The sequence below is a fragment of the Sphaeramia orbicularis genome, chromosome 14 (assembly GCF_902148855.1).
Source record: "Sphaeramia orbicularis chromosome 14, fSphaOr1.1, whole genome shotgun sequence".
Classification (NCBI taxonomy): domain Eukaryota; kingdom Metazoa; phylum Chordata; class Actinopteri; order Kurtiformes; family Apogonidae; genus Sphaeramia; species Sphaeramia orbicularis.
In genome coordinates this window covers 18,161,980-18,179,263 of record NC_043970.1, presented here as the reverse complement: position 1 = coordinate 18,179,263, position 17,284 = coordinate 18,161,980, and the positions used below count along the sequence as shown (strand labels likewise).

Below are 17,284 nucleotides of genomic sequence, written 5' to 3'. Positions count from 1 at the left end.
AAATGGGCAGAGTTAAAGGTCTGAGGAACTTCAACAAGAGCAAAATTGTGATGATGGAATGATTGGATTAGAGCATCTCCAAAACTGCAGGTTTTGTTGGGTGTTCTTGTCTGCAGTGGTTAGTACCTGCCAAAATTAGCCTAAGGAAGGACACCTAATTCTCCACTAAATCAAGCATCTCAGGAACATTATTAGTACTTGCCAAATGTTGTGTTTTGTTGCCAAAAACAGCTTTGATCCAAGGCGTGGACTGCACCAGACCTCTGAAGGTGTGCTGGTATATATGGTGACAAGGCTTTAGCAGTGGATCCATGTCCTGTAAGTTGCAATGCAAGGCCTCCATGGATTGGATTTGTTTTAGAAGTACAACTAATAGGTGCTTAGTTGGATCAAATTTGGGCTGTCTTTGCTTAGACCTCTTGCGGTAGAGCATGAACCACTGCCAAAGTGGAAGATCCAACAAGACTTCATCACCTTCACAATTTTGCCATTGTAAAAGTCATTCAGATCCTTCTGCTTGCTCATTCTGCTGCTTCCAACACATCACTTTCAAAGACTAAAGACTCCCATTGAAACCGCTTCACCTGTCAGTGCTCATGATGTCATGGTTGATGAGTGTATCCATCCTCTAAACCAGTGTTTTTCAACCTTGGGGTCGGGACCCCATGTGGGGTTGCCTGGAATTCAAATGGGGTTGCCTAATATTTCTAGTAATTGATAAAAAAAATTAAAAAAAAAAATGAATAAGAAAAAATACATGGCAAGTTGAGAGAGACAATCACAATACATAAAAAACATGACAAACACTGAAGTTGAAACTGAAGCACTGTGGTACTGTTTATCTTTCAAATGCTCATTGTGGTCAGTTTCAGATGCTGCAGCTCTTTCATAATTCATAGTTTGAGTTATTGTTTGTTCAGTATTAATATGCAGCCTTGTAAATACAAACTGGACTGACTGTACATATCCTGACCAAGGAAAATAAAATTCTCACTTTGTGCTTTTGTGCCTCCGTCCATAATAATATACATTATACAGCCTAAATGTCATCGAAAATGTACGTTTATTTGCAACATAGTATAGCAAACTATAACATGATCAAAAACAAATCAATTGTTGCAAAAAACTAAAAAGTCCCTGTTTTGAATGTCTGGGGTTGCGCGAAATTTGTGATGTTACAATCGGGGCCATGAGCCAAAAAGCGCTGGGAACCACTGCTCTAAACCCAACATGGCCACACTGTAGAACCACATAGCTGATGTAAGGCTGGATATCACAAAACTTTCTACAGCTAAACTTAGACAAAACAGAGGTGCTCGTCATCAGCCCCAGGCTCCTCCATAAGTCAGTCAGCCACTGCTCAGTCCTATCGTAAATACTGAGGACCTTGGAAATAACCTGGGTGTTATATGAAACGTGCTGTGAATAAATCATGCATTTCTCCAAAAATCACTGAATTATTTGATTTAAAGTTTGGACAAAACACTATCAGCTCAGGACTATTTCCAAGATCAGAGCAATGATATCTTTCAGTGATGCAGAGAAAATCATTGATGCTTTTATTTCCTCACGTCTGGACTATTAACAGTAACTTTATACCCTGTTTAGCTGCCTCAGTGCCTAAGATGTAACTTCAGACTATGCAGAACTCAGCAGCCAGACATCTGGTGAAAAACACACCTCTCCCACCATTCCAGTTTTAGCTTTTTAGTCTTTTTACCGGTTACTAATGTCTTTTATAAACAGTTGTAATATGCTATTCCTAATGTGTATGACTTTATGTAGCCTGGTACCAGAGTATATCAGTGAACTCTTAACTTCTTACAGTTCAAAAATGGCCTCTTAGACCTGCTGGGTTTAGCCTGTTTCAAAGTCCAAGCTAAAGTCAAAGGGTGATTAAATGTTTGCTCAACTTTCTTTGTTGTTTCATATCCTTGCCTGAGGGTCTGGTCCAGGGGTGTCAAAGTCATTTTAGTTCACAGGCCACATTCAGCCAAATTTGATCTGCAGAGGGTAAAATAATATCAGTAAAATAATAACATAATAATATAGAAATAATGTCAACTCCAAACTTTCCTTTATGTTTTAGAGTGAAAAAAGTAAAATTACATTATGGAAATGTTAACATCTACAAATTATCCTTTAAAACAATGCGAATAACATAAACAAACTAACATTTCTTCAGAAAAATAAGCGCAATTTGAATAACACTAGCGGCATTGTGCCTGTGGTGCCATTGTATGATAGCGCCCTCCTGTGGTGCAACAGCAGCATTGCATTTGTATGCCCTCCCGTGCTGCAACATCGGGGCGTCGATCGGACACACATGCGCCGGACACAGAAACGTCCATTATAGTAGGATTATGCTTCAGTTTATCATTTACGCATGGGCATTACAACTTACAGATCACAGTGGTGATAATCATAATTAATAAAAGATATAATATTGTTAAAATTGCATGAATATTTTTGCATTTACAAACAGAAACATTTTGAGATGTCATTAATTATAGGTTATTATGACAGTATTTTACTGATCTGACCCACTCGAGATTGAACTGATCTGAATGTGGAACCTGAACTAAAATGATTGTTAATATCTTAGTGTAATTTTTGCATTTCACAAATTCATCCCATGGGCCGGATTGGACCCTTTGGCAGGCCAGATTTGGCCTAATGTTTGGTCTAGTCTGTAACATTTACAGAGATTTAGGAGAATATAATTGGATAAATTTAATAAAATACACAAAAATATATTTTTAATGTATTTTTAGTATTTTAGTAGTGTGCAATGTCATGAAAATAAGAATTGATTTCATTACATTAAAACAGTCCATTCATATTTAGAGACTGAGTGACTTTTCAGCAGATCCCACAAAATTCCATCATGTTGCTGCACCATGTTTGTAGACCAGCTCAAACTGGACCTCTTACCCTCTTTCCTTGTTTTATATCAGGTGGAATTCAGCATGCATGGCCATGTACCACTGAGTCTGAGTGTGACTAAAAAAGTCCAAAATGCACTTAACAATCAGTGAATCTAGTGACAACCTTAAGTGTTTCTTTGAAGCCACTTCAGGGGAAGGTATGGGAGTGTTTGACTGATTGCAACTCTCAACTCACTACTTGGTGCCAATAAATATAATACACACTTTTATAGATTTTCCTTTTCGACTGAGAACTAATCTTTTTTGTTTACATGCACCTCTGTTGTTTTGGTGATTTTAATTTTGTCCAATTAGTTTGGCTTATTCTACCTTTGGGCAATTTATTTGTAAATTTCTTTTATACAGCTTTTTAATGGTGTGCTTGTACTTGTCAGTATTTGCAATGCTGTTTATAGAAAGCATTCTACAGCCATAACTCGAGATATTCTACACAAGTAAAATCATTATGAAATAGCCTATACACGTATCACAGGGTAGATTTTCTGTGAGGAGGGGCATCTGCAAATGCTCTGACAACACAACAGACCAGTGCATTTTAAGGCTCTCTAATGGATAAGTTGCTTTTATCAGACAGCAGTAAAAGGTCAAGAGAAAGGGGAGGACTTATATGTACAGGACTAGGCACCAGTTGCCCTGGTAACATGGTATAATACCTAATAATAACTGTATGTGCTGTGGATGACCAAGTCACCTGATCACATCAAACCACAACAACTGTGGGAAAAAACTTTAAAAAAATCTAACTTATAAACAAATCATAATGCAAACTGTTGATTTACAACACTTTGTGTGTCGGGGTTGAAATAATCCTATAGGTGGAGACACAACAAGACTCCAGAGGACTACAGAAATGTGTGTTTATTCCAGTATCTGCCAGTGAATCTACACTCCCAAAGTCTCATTTTCTTCAAGATTAATGAAGCACCAGCAGGAAGACAGCTGGTTTTCCCACACAGGTTTCAATGTCAAAGACATACATAACAAAGGATAAATCTTTATTTGATGCAGCAGTAAATGGAGTCTCTGTATGACATGTTTCAAAATACTCCATGTGTCCCAGGTTTTATTTTCACATTTTAATTTCCATTAAATCTATTTTCATAACTTTCTTCCAAATGAAGCTTCTACTGAGGTTTAATATACGAATTAAATGAACACTGGGCTATAGCCGACATATGGCTAGCATTACAGGGATTGCATCTTACAGCTGTTTTGAAGGTTTTCATTATGTGATGGATGTGCACTGGCTTTAAAATCTGTAAAACCAATGAATTAATTTAGCTCTGTTAGCTAAATGAGCCAGCCACCATTATACTGTTGTTGTTTGTAGGATTAATGATTCAGTGTGAAAATAAACTATTTGTATGGAACGCTAGTACTCTACATGTCATTAAAAATATAGATCCTCTACATGTACAAATATTCCCCACACCCTCCCCCTGTGATACAATTATGTTGAAAAAGGATACGGACACAACTGACTGTCATAAATTTTTCATTGACCAAATTATAATAGGCTGCACTGTTAGGACACAAGCGTAGCTCAGCAAAAAACGGAAGTGAGCTAAACGCAGTGTTAGTAACAACTAATGGTGAAGCTGCAGAGTGCAACCAACTGAAAACTTCCAACCCTACAGTGGCTGCAAACACAGAAAATCCCTGAAAATCCCCTGTTACGAGCGAATGTGTGGTTTGTCCACTCTTAGCTTTTCACTCTGGTCTACACACCAACATAGTAAAGCACCTTAATGCTGTATGCCACCCACTGTGAAAGGGGAAAAAAAAGGAGGAGGAAAGAGGAGGAAGTCTGTTTTGAGGTATTACAGCACAACATGACTCCATGGAGGCAACCTGCTCCCTCTGTAGATATAAAAACCTCATTCAACAAAATGAAAACACAATTGTTATGATTAAACACTTAGGAAAGCATTATTATGAATATTAGATTCCATTTGTGCTGTTAAATTCCCCTAAATCACATTCACTGGACCGTTACCAACTTGTCTTTAAATTGAACTGTGCAAATACATGTTCCAACCAGTCCGTCTGCCCTATAGATTATAAAGCAATGCTCCAGCTTTAGCACTGCCCATGTTCTTCAATATAACACAGTTAAAGCCTGAATGTCAATAGATAATAATTTGCATGTTTGTCACATCTAGGGATGGGAAGTGATAAGAATTTAACAATTACAATTCCATTATCGATTTTACTTTATCGATCTGATACCTTATCAGTTCTCATAGGGTGAGGGAATAAAAGAGTATAAACGAGTTTGTTTGCATTAACTGTCTTTTATATTACCATCTCTGCACAAAAAATGTAGTATGCACAAATAATAACAACAGTTCGGGGAAGAGGGGAGGGGGCATATGACCGTAAGACGCTTTACCATGGGACATTAGTCCAACTCTGAGGTCCTTACACTGGCTACCTGTTCATCAGAGGATAGACTTTAAAGTTCTGTTGCTGATCTACAAAGCTCTGAATGGTTTAGGACCAAAATACATCAATGTCCTCCTGGGGCTCGTTTCTGCACTAGTTCGTTAAATCATTAAGCCCAGCGCAACGCAAAATGCGTCTATTTAACACATTTTGCGCTATCCCGTTTCTGGGCTCACTCTTTGTTTGTTAACAACTAGCGCAATGCAAAATGCGTTCGTGCGTTAGTTCGTTAACCCCAACACAACGCAAAATGCGCTTTCCTGTTTCTGGGCTAGTTGGTTAAAAGTGTGCACTTGCCCAGTTCCTTGTTAAAGAGCTGATTTTAATGCGGACCTCCAAGGTCCGCGTTAGAAGGAGGATGTATTCTTGTAGATTCATTTCACTTCGTTTCTGTCATGTATTTCCTTTCAAATGTTATTTACATTTGTAGAAGAAGATTTTTAACATAAGTCTGGCAATATCTTTAATGATATCAGATTTTTCCCATGGACATTTTGCACTGATAAAAACGAATTTACTGACTGAGGACTGATCCACTCACTGAATTTTATTTTCTATGGACTTATGGATAACTAGAAAAGCACTCAGAGAGCGCAGACCTCCACCAAGGCAGATCAGTTCACCACCAAAATTTTACCATTTGTTCCTTGTGCCAGTATTAACATTTCCTGAAATTTTCATCCAAATCCGTCCATAACTTTTTGAGTTATCTTCCACATGGACAGACAGACAAACAGACAAACCAACGCTGGCAAAAACATAACCTCCTTGGCGGAGGTAAATATAGATTAGTTCAGGACAAAGCGTGTGTGGCTTTGAGAGATGAATGAATGAATGAATGAGAACCATATGGAACTAGAGCCAGTGAACTGGTGACACACACACCAGTAAGTGTGTGTGTGTAATACGAACATATGGATGAGAGGAACGGAACAGCGTTCAGTTTTTCTCTACAATCTGTTTGTCCTGTTGATGCCGTGGTTACGACCACCAGTGACCGTTTAGAGTACTGTTAATAAAGTCACCAGTGCAGAATAACTGGGGTCATCCTTAGACGCACGATATATATGTGTAAATAATTCAGTTCAGTTCAGAGTGTGTGTGTGTATGTGTGTGTGTGTGTGTGTGTGTGTGTGTGGGTGGGTGGGTGGAGACAGCTGACGGGGTCCATCTATAGTCAGATGAGGGTGAAGAGGTCCATCCAGACAGGTGAGGGTAAGGGAGGAGGTCACAGATCCGGGCTCACAGATATCCCATAATACTTCTTCATTCTAACCATAATGCTGTCAGATCAGATGACTGGAAACAGTGGGAGCGGAGGTGTTGTTCTGGGTTAAACAGTGAACACACCTGTTTAGCGCACCCTTCAATGCAAATAGTGAGCGAACAATGGCTTAGCGAACGCAACGAGTGCAGAAACGGATTTTGGGTTCGTTAAACCTCTGCGTTCGCTGACCCATCATTCGCTCTCTATTTGCGCTGTAGGGTGCGCAAACAGCTGTGTTCACTGTTTAACCCAGAAATGTACCCCTGACCCAGTATGAGCCCACCAGACCCCTCAGGTCATTTGGATCCGGTCTGTTGTCAGTTCCCAGAGTCAGAACCAGGCATGGAAAAGCTGTGTTCAGCTTCTATGCTCCACATGTCTGGAACAAACTTCCAGAAAGCCTCAGGTCAGTTGAAACACTCAGTTTATTTAAATCCAGGTTAAAGACCCACCTGTTCTCAGCTGCATTTGAATAAAGTTTGGATTCATCAGTTCAGATCTGCACTGTTCTGTTTAAGCTAAAAGTCTTTATCTGTTTTATCTGCTTGTCTGTTTTATCTGTTTTATCTATTTATCTGATTTTTGTTTGTTTGTTTTTCTCATGCCTATACTTTTTATTGCTTCCATGCTGTAATGCTTTTAATGGACTTTGAATTGTCTTGTACATGAAATGTGCTATATAAATAAATAAACCTAAACCTGCCTACTAATTCCTCTATGGTTCCCTCTGTTGTACACCTAATTTTCCTTTTCCCTACCTTTGGAAACTTATATTTGAGGGGGCAGGATGTTTGTTCCCCCCAAGAACCAGGCCCGGATGACACCCTGGTGTTTGCTCTGCTGCTAGATTCACAAGTGTCGCTGGAGCGTTTCTGTCTCAACACCATGTTGGCTATATTTCAACCAAAATAATGCAGCACGCGTGTGATGTCATCACGCATGTACAACGAAGACGGAATCGATAAGCAGAGTCGTTAAGCACGCAGGCAAATGATTCCAAGGAACTGAGCTACTGGGAACTGGTTCTGAAAAAGAACCAGTTCTCGATTTCCATCCGTAGTCACATCATCATATAACAATAATTGAAACGGTGTATTTTGAGAAAATGCAGAAATGTGAATTTTATTAATCATTAGTAGTTCAGTGCAAAAGCAAAGGAGGATTTCTCTGGCAAACAGTGGGGGGTTGTTGACTACATCCATTCGGAGCTCATTAATGTATCTATTTAGCTGCTGATTGGTCGAGTAGATGACCTGCTGCTTTCTTCCAATCATGAACACCACGCAGAGAGTCAGAGACAGATTCATTGAGAAACGTTTGTTAACTTTCTTCAAAGGAGAGAAGCTGAGAGGAGCTGCCAAATAAGCCACTAGATTTTTCTCTATGGTGCCTTTTTTAGTCGTTTAAGGGGTCTGAGAAGTTGTCAAATCCCATGAGAAAACAGTTAAATTGGTAACCCTGCAAAACTCCAGCTTTTGTTCTTCAAAACGGACTTTTAAGACACATCCCTCCCTCACATACAAACAGTCATTTATTAATTTATAACAAGCTGGTAGGTGTATTTGGATAAAGTTGGGTTGCAACAGTAGTGTCCCTTTGCTTCCATTCTTCAAATACAGCTGTGTTAAATCCTGTGTCTATTGGAACTAGTGTTGAACTGATTACTTAGATTCACTGAATGATCAGTATTCTGTCAATATTCTTATAAAAATCAAAACGATTAACCTGTTTAACACTGACCATATTTTCAGGGGAAAAACGCCTAGAAAGACATACCCAAAGTAAATGAAGAATTACTTCACAATAATAAGGTTCATATGGATGTTCTTGGTGTCAATGGACATTTAGAGACCTCACAGAATCAATTCCCATTGTCTAAAATATTGTATCTGTTACTATGCCTGAGTAAAAACTGTAATAAACTAAAAGAGAAATTAGAATTTTTTATCCTCGCCTGTTTTTTTCCCGGCTGGATTGACGATGATATGGATAAATTAACTGTTTGTGTCGGGGATTTTTAATAGCGTATATTTCACCCCACAAAGATTAAAAATCACATTTGAACATTAAAGTTTGCACTAAAATACACTTATGATGTACTTTTATTAACATTAGGGTCTAAACTTTGAGCAAAAGTTGAAAAAAACATCCATTGTCTTGATTTATTATATTTTTATAGTAGATGAATATTAATATAATTTTTTAGGCCCTATCGGCGGGCGGGCCGATAGGGCTAAAGGGGGTTTAAGCAAAGATGAGTGTGAATTGTAGGTGCAAATAGTAGCAAAAGTGACCGAAAGTTGTGATAAAATATATATAATTTCCACAGTTTCACAGCTTTACTTAAAAACAAAACAAAACCAACCAACCAAAAAAAAAAAAAAAAAATGCTGACCTTTAAAAAAAAAAACATAAAAAAGGTATCTGAAAAAAACTGCATTATGTTGTTGAGGCAATTTAATGGGAAAAATGCCAAAACTTTTACTCCTGTGTGCCAGGAAGATATACACACTTATTTATTTTTTTATCACTTACTATATGCTACTAAAAAGAAATTACTCGTAAAGGTTCAAACAGCTTCCAACCTGAAGTGTAAGCAGGATAGCCTCACAGTATATGCTGCCCATGAGGTTTGTATCTGTTTTCCATTCTTCTTGGGTTCTAAATTTGGTGTTGCTCTAAAGGTGAATATGTCAGAGCTGTATGGAAGGAAGGCATGGGTGAAGTAGCGATCTCTTCATCCAGGTAGGGTATATCGGCAGGATGACCACAGGCGCTGGATTTGATGTGTGCACAAGGCCTCTTCTCTGGCTTCACAGAGGTTATATGAGTCACAGTGCCAGGGGACAGGTGGATGTGGGGTGGGAAGGGTCTGTCTCTGTTCCTTATGATGCCTTGCAAACTTCCCTCCTTCCTGACAAACACTCAGAGCCTTCTTTGTTTTATCCTTTCACACCTTAAGGGCGCCTTAATAATTACCCCTGTATATGCACGCACAGAATTGGCTTATCTGCTATATACTCCTGACATGCACTGCGGCTTAGTTATTTCCAAAGAACTGAGAACTAAAGAAATAAATAAAAGTGCCAGTAAAGAAAAATGACAGCGTCTCACCTATTTTTACTCTCAAAGTTGGGGAAAAAAATTACAAGAGCCTGTGGGTTGGCAAATATCCAAATGAGAGGAGCACCGAGCTGAAAATAACCCTTTGAATAAAGAAGTCTTGGAAATAATCTTAGTTTAAATGTTGTTTGAGATGGAAGGTAAAGTCACGAGGATAGAAGGGGATATGAAGAGAGACTGGAGAGCTTTGTGGCGTATGTATTTGTTTGTAGTGCAGAATGAGGGGGAAAAAAAGCATATCTTTATCTAAAATAAGATCTAATTAGAATAGATCCACATGACTTTTTGCAGAGACAAATGTGCCCAGTGTATAAGAAAGAAAAGTAATGCTGTGTTCCCCCTTTGTCTGGCTCACTGTGAATCTTTTATTTCTGTATACTGGGGGACGTTTTATTGGACTGTCAGGATTGGTGTATTTCCTAGGCTTGAAGGGCTCATTTTAAATTAGCCTCGAATGTTCAATGGCAGAAGCACTGAAGCAGACCCACTCAATATCACATGGCCCAGCGCTTTGTCTTTAATGGATAATGAAAAATGATAAATGACATGCTGAGGCCAGCCGCCCCAATGCAACACCTGTTCTTTTCTATTGACAGTACAGTACAATACACAACAGCTACAATGACTCTTATGTGTGTAATTTATTGCTTATTTTGTCCCACCCCCTTACAAATCAAAGCTAGTCTATTCAGACCAATTTGCATACAAGATAACACGTACGGAGTGAGCGCTCTTCAAATAAAAAACAAATACTGTCTGCTCAAATGATGTTCACAGCCGATATAACAAAAGCGTAGTATCAGATTCAGCTTCGAGCCTTCATGGTCAGTCTATAAAACTTGCAATGAAACTCACTGTGTCTGACCTTGAGGCGCTGCTAAAAAGGATTCCATTAGTCCGCCCTCATATGGACAGTTTTAATGTTCAGTGGATGAGGGGATTTTTACATTCTGTGCTCTTCAAATGGAAGAAATGCATATAATCACGTTTAAAGTTATTGATTTATAACCAGATATGCTTGGAATCTTGTCCTCCACAGGTGAAGCACTAATTTTTGTGGTACCAAATGAACACCTGACATGCATAATTAAGGTGTTGCTTGTTTCGAGGGCTATGTAAGTAGCACATTAGCATGCATGAGTCAACAATAACTGACTACGCTGATCAAATGTTAGAGGGACTTTATGCATAGTGTCATCATGTTGACAGTATTATGCAGGTACTGTTCTGTCTCATAAAGCTGCAGTAAAAAACCAACAAACAACATGTCTTCCAGCTGTGATTCAGCATCATTTCTTCATTATAGACTCAGCACAAGACTCATTACACCTACATGGATGTTGCTGGTGTGTGCCAAAAACTGCTTGCTTGTTGAGGTATATGTACATAATGTGAAAATGCATAAATAATATAATGTGTTAATGATGGCAAGAAATGATAATACTCTCAATATAAAAAATAAATGGGAAAAGGAATCGGGAATAAGAATTTTGGATGAGAAATGGGAAGAAATCTGTCAGTTTCAGTGGTCTTCTACAAATTTGTTAGAATGGCATTGTTGGAAACATGTGGTTAGATTTTTTAAGACACCCCATCAGGGTAAAAACAGAGATGGCATTTCTGAGTGTTGGAGACAATGTGGATCAAAAGAGGCCAATCATTATCATGTGTTCTGGGATTGCCCCAAGATGCACCAGTATTGGAGGGATATTCATAGGACTTTAATATCGGTCTTCAAGATTCATATTCCTTGTAACTTTGTAAATTTATATCTCGGTGATGTCTCAGTACTAGAACGGTGGTAGGATACAAAATTATTACAGGCGCTTTTAGCAGCCAGCAAGAAATCGATTACAAGAAAGTGGCTAAAGCCAACTCCGCCAACATTAGAAGACTGGTACGAGATCGTCTTGCAAATTTTCAAAATGGAAAAATTGACTTACTCTATCAGAATCCAGAGGGATAAATTTTACTATATTTGGGACAAATGGATTAAATTTGTATCCTCTAGCCCAGGGGTCGGCAACCTTTAACACTCAAAGAGCCATTTCGACCCGGTTTCCACGGAAAAGACAACACTGGGAGCCGCAAACACTTTTTGACATGTTAGCCTATATATACCGTAAATTCCGGACTGTAAGCCGCTACTTTTTTCCCACACTTTAAACACTGCGGCTTATACTCCGACGCGGCTTATACAACGATTTTACCGGTACCACGGCTTGGTGCACACCTTGATGGTGCCGCAGCGCACCTCGGGGCCAACGCTAGGTGCCGTTGCACCACCGTACCATGGCTCGGTGCCAGGTGCTGTGGCACCGCGGTGGTGCCTCGACTCGAGGTGCCGGTGGTGCCGCGGCACCGGTGGCACCGCGGTGCCATGGCACCTGACACCGAGCCCTGGTACCGCAGTGCCACAGCACCTGGCACTGAGCCGTAGTACTGCAGTGCCACGGCACCTAGCGTTGGCCCCGAGGTGCCGCGGCACCTTGGTTGTGCCATGGCACCTGGCATCATTAAATGTTCTATTTTCTTCAGATATTTTTCTTTTCTTAGATTTCTCCATACTCGGCCTACCTGGGGTTGAAAGTCTCGATAAATGTACGGCGTTTTGGCGGGCTGTCGGAGAGTGTGACGCATATTTGGAGCGACGAAAAATAATACTACATATATATATATATATATATATATATATATATATATATATAAAATTTCATTTTAATATTTTGAGATCACAATAATCTTACAATTTACAACTACAATTAAACAAACGAACAAACACAAATAAAGTACTTTGTTCAGATATTGTGCAGTTTTGGTGTCGCAGGGCATTCCGCGCATGCCGGCTGCCGGCTGACACGTCAAGTGCTGTCAAACGTCTCTGAAGAAGGCGAATGCTGATCACCGAAATTGCACAAGGTCTGAAGAAAGAAGTTAAAAACTTTGACTTAATAAGAAGACATGATACACGTTTTTGAGACAAATAACATACACTTCAATCGGACACTTATAATTTATTTTCCCAAGCATGCGGCTCCAGAGCCACGGGTTGCCGACCCCTGCTCTAGCCGCCCAGAATTTGTATCACTCCTCTAAGAATTTCTTGTGTACAATCTCCCTGTATTTACTCTTTGCGAATGTTTTACTTTTGCATAAAAGTGTAATGTTTAAAGAACCCAGAGGTATTGAAAATGGTGATTGTCTTTTTTTTTTTTTTTTGTAAGTGAGAAGTACCAAAACTGTAAGCACCCAGTTCAGGGTTTTTTTTTGTTTTTTTTGACACTGTTGAATGTATAAAATAAGAAAAACAAAAAGGACTCTAATGGATATCGTATGTGTGAATGTTGATGTAGAGATATCTTGCTTCTTGTCCAATAAAAACAAAATAAAAAAAAAAAGAAAATGCATAAATATATATACATGATCATGTCAAATACCTCCCTTTATGAAACTTTAACATTTATTTTAAACACATAATTACAACGGCAATGCGTGTTTACAGTTAGTTTCTAATGTGTACATGAGGTTAATATGTTCATCCATCCATTTTCTGATCAGCTTAGTCGTGGGGAAGCTGGAGTTTATTCTATTCCAGTTCAATGCAGGGCTGACATAAACAGAAAAACAACCATTCACATACACACCTACGACTTAGAAAGACCAATTAACCTACAGGCGCATGTCTTTGGATGGTGGGGGGAAGCTGAGAGACTGCACACAGAAAGGTCCACGCCAACTGGAACAGGAATCAAACCCAGGACCCGAGGCAACGGTGCTAACCACTGCACCACCATTCCGCCCTACGCCTTTATGTCTAATTGACCTTTTGCTACGGACCCCCTAAGCTACTGTTGTTACACCTGTCAAGCCCTGGCTTTCGGTATGTCATTCTGTGGCATTTCCAGTGTTACCAGAGAGATACTTTGAAGGAAATGATGGAAAAAATCTGTTGTATCACTAATGAAAGAGTGGAGAGAGGGTCATAGAAAGGAGCGGAGGAGCTGTCTTCATAATGCGGTATTTATTTGATTAAAAAAAAAAAAACTCTATGGAAAGCAAGCAAACACAGTTGAGCATTTTGTTTGAGAAGTCATGCGTGTTGTAAATTAGGTGGCTGTGTATTATTTGAGGCTGAATGAATACTTTACACCGTGGAAAAGAAACAGCAGTGACACAATGTGCTAAGATACCTTATGTTGGCTAGTGTTGTACCTTAGTGCAACTACAGGAGTTTTTACTCATATTCATTAAGGCCAGATTATGCAAATAGATCTAAACTGCATTTTGAGGTCCTTTCTGTCTATATCTCTCTGATATTTCAAAACTACTATTACAGTAATTTGATATTATTTCCTCTAGGGTTTTTCATCTACTCTATATCAGATTATTTAATTACTATAATGTTATAAAATAATGGAAAAATCTCTTCACAAGTTCTAAAACATCCAAAATGTGTATATTTTTAGTTTGTTTATGTGTGCCCATGGCTAAATTGAACCTTCTACATTTTCAGTCTGTATGTAATACGTAATGTGGTCGCACAGCCGTGAGTGGCTTTTAGCTTTAGAACAGAAAAATTACAACATGCTCCTCTAAACACAAAATATATCTGCTGTCAGACTTACAGGTTCCATAGATGATATAAACACTGGTGAAAATATAACGTCAATGTGTCCTTATGGGCACTTTTAGCTACATTCTGTTAAATTATGACTTTAACTAGTGACAAAAACGATGGTGTAATGTCTCCAGTTGATAAATCGAAGACATTAATCATTGGCACAACATTAAGTAATACATATATAAACATTTATATATATGGGATCCATTCACGCTCTGCTTCAGCCTTCAGTTGCTCTGACAGATTGACAGGCCTCCTGTGCCTAGTTACAGTTGCTAATGTAGGATTAGCCAATAGCTATTATTGGGAGTGGTCTTAGTGAAGAGTCAATATCCTTGTTTGTGCTTATATTTGCAAAACAGACTGTAATTTACACACTTTATTGATGAGTTTTACATATAATATTAACAAATGATTCTTTTTGCAATTATGCTTATGAATCTGTTTTGTTTATCTGTATTTACTTTATCATTCCAGTTATTCACACTACTTTTAATTGATTTAAAGTAGACAGCAATCATTTTTAGGAGAATTTTTAAGGCGGAATGTTTCCTTTCATGACACTCAGTTCATCTATCTTCAACTTAAAAAAGACAATGTACAATATCATGTTCAGTCTTTTGTTATTACCTCTATTGCGCAACTTTAGGGGTAATGGAATCTTATAAAACTCTACATACAGTACATGACAACTGCAGTAATTTCATTTTAGAGCAATCCCTGCAGACATGTTTTGGAAAGAATAAGTAGAAGAAATGTGAAAAAAAGAAATAAAGATAAAAACTATTTAAGACAAACATTTAGGTCTTACCTGGTCAAACTAATCTTTTTGAAAAGGAGGTAGTTAGGTACAGACAGAATGGGAGCTTGTGTAGTTTGTGACATTTTGCCACTGATAGAACGTTTTTTATTCATGAAAGACATGCTTGGATAGTTCATCCTAACCTTCTGGCAATTAGATAGTGAGTGTACGACAGCAGAAACAATTCATAATCATCATTCTCTCTCATTGTAGTGCCATCGTCACCCCTTGTGCAATTTACTGTGTGTCCTGGAGCAATTCAGTTAAGAAGACGTGTTATGATGAGAACTTGTTTGGAAGTACCTCTCACACCTTTGTAAAAATCTGAAATATAGCATATGTGCAATTTTCAGCCCACAGAAGCAATTCAGAACATAATATTTTGCTACTAATTACAGGAACAGGCAATAGACTATAATTACATTGTTTTGTTGAGGTTATAAGCAGTTCTTATCCAACAGCCGAAAACTGATGCTCCAGAAGTTAATTGAGTTAATATGAATTCATATTTAATTTGTAAATGGAACCTATATTCATCATATATCTATGCGTTTTAAATGCTTACACCCTAAGTTCTGTAGATGGAATTAATGACAGTCAAGGTTACGCCTGAAGTTAAATGTAAATGAATGAATGAATGAATTTATTTTGGTTTGTACATCAATTATTGCACTCAATACAATAATCACAATAAACATAAAAACCAAAAAAGGAATAGGCTAGAGGCAAAAGCTTATTTTTTCCCTATCCTTTTCACCTAATACACTGCTTATATTAAATGAAATGTGACAGCATCAAGCATTCACACCATAAACAGAAAAAAAGTCAACAACAAAAACATATCTACCATCTCAATTCAATATTCCTGAATAATTTTCAACTTAAGGCATTTTTTTTTACACTTTACTAAAGGAGTGAATAAGGAGTGAATAAAATGAAAGCATATTAACAACACAGTGGGTCTACTTTCTCTACTATTACTATAAAGTTTAAGAAGTATTTCAAGGAATTTTCTAACTATTGCAAACCTCTTCTCATTTTATCCCATCCCTTTATACTGATATGTTCTTGTTAACCGTTTAATAAAGTCACATTTTGTATAATAAATGCAAAAATAATCATTAATTTTCACAAAAGTTTTCATGACAAGACTTGAATCAGGCTTTCACTCTGAACTGTGAATATAATGACATGCACATTGTTTACTTCTATCTAAGGTCACCTTCTCTTTGCACCATTATTTTCACAGAAAAACTGCACTGCAGCACTTTGCTGTACTGCCTATACAATTATGCAATCTGCCTATAGTGCCATCTATTATGATTGTAATTGACTGGAGAAAATGATAACAGTGCAATCAAAGCCTCTAATGTGCTTTTCAAGTTGTTGTGATCCCACTTTAATTTATTTAATCAACAAACGAGACTTGATATTGTAGTCTCAGCTTGGATTCCCTGTGAGTTAGAGCACTGATTGTTCTGCATCCTGGGACAATGATGTTATATCTGCTGGCAGCCATCATACTTAAGTGAAGAACTAAAGGCAGAGGGCTTTGCACTACAGCAAAATCTGGTGAGTGTAACCCTGTTGTCTCTTTGAGAAAACAGCAGGTGTGATACTTCAAAAGGCATATTTATGTAGCTTTTGCTTCTATTCTGCAGCCGTGTTATTTTAGGTTGAAGTTCTGAGTTTTATGAACATGCACTGAGTTTATCTGATTCATAGAACGGAATCAAATCAGGAGTACATATAGTGCAGCTCAAAAGGAACTTTTTATATTTTTCTGATGTTGTGACTGTGGTTCAGGGCCACTCTCTGGGATTAGTGGTAGAGTAAAGGGATTACAGTTTCTAAATTGATGCAGAGATTGTGTAAACCAAATTTGCTGTACCTTAACGATGTCTTCATTGGAGGACTTGCATTGGACAAAGGCTGAGACATCAGTGACCGCTCCATTCATCTCTATGGAGACCATTTTAACAGGGATGGCCACAGTGCGTCCAGTCAGAATGGCTGTGTTGATGATTTCAGTGTCCTGTGAAGATAAAATTATTCCGATATTCATGAGACAGTCAGAG

At 38.2% G+C, this 17,284-nt stretch overlaps 1 protein-coding gene across 2 annotated transcripts in view; it reads right to left on the bottom strand.

The window, feature by feature from the left end:
- tmem132e (transmembrane protein 132E) overlaps window positions 1–17,284 on the bottom strand; it is a 735,885-nt gene that overhangs the window by 81,603 nt on the left and 636,998 nt on the right. For both annotated transcript variants that reach the window (XM_030154381.1, XM_030154380.1), the window contains exon 5: window positions 17,098–17,241. In XM_030154381.1, coding sequence (XP_030010241.1) covers window positions 17,098–17,241 — 144 coding nt within the window. The remainder of the gene's footprint in view (window positions 1–17,097; window positions 17,242–17,284) is intronic.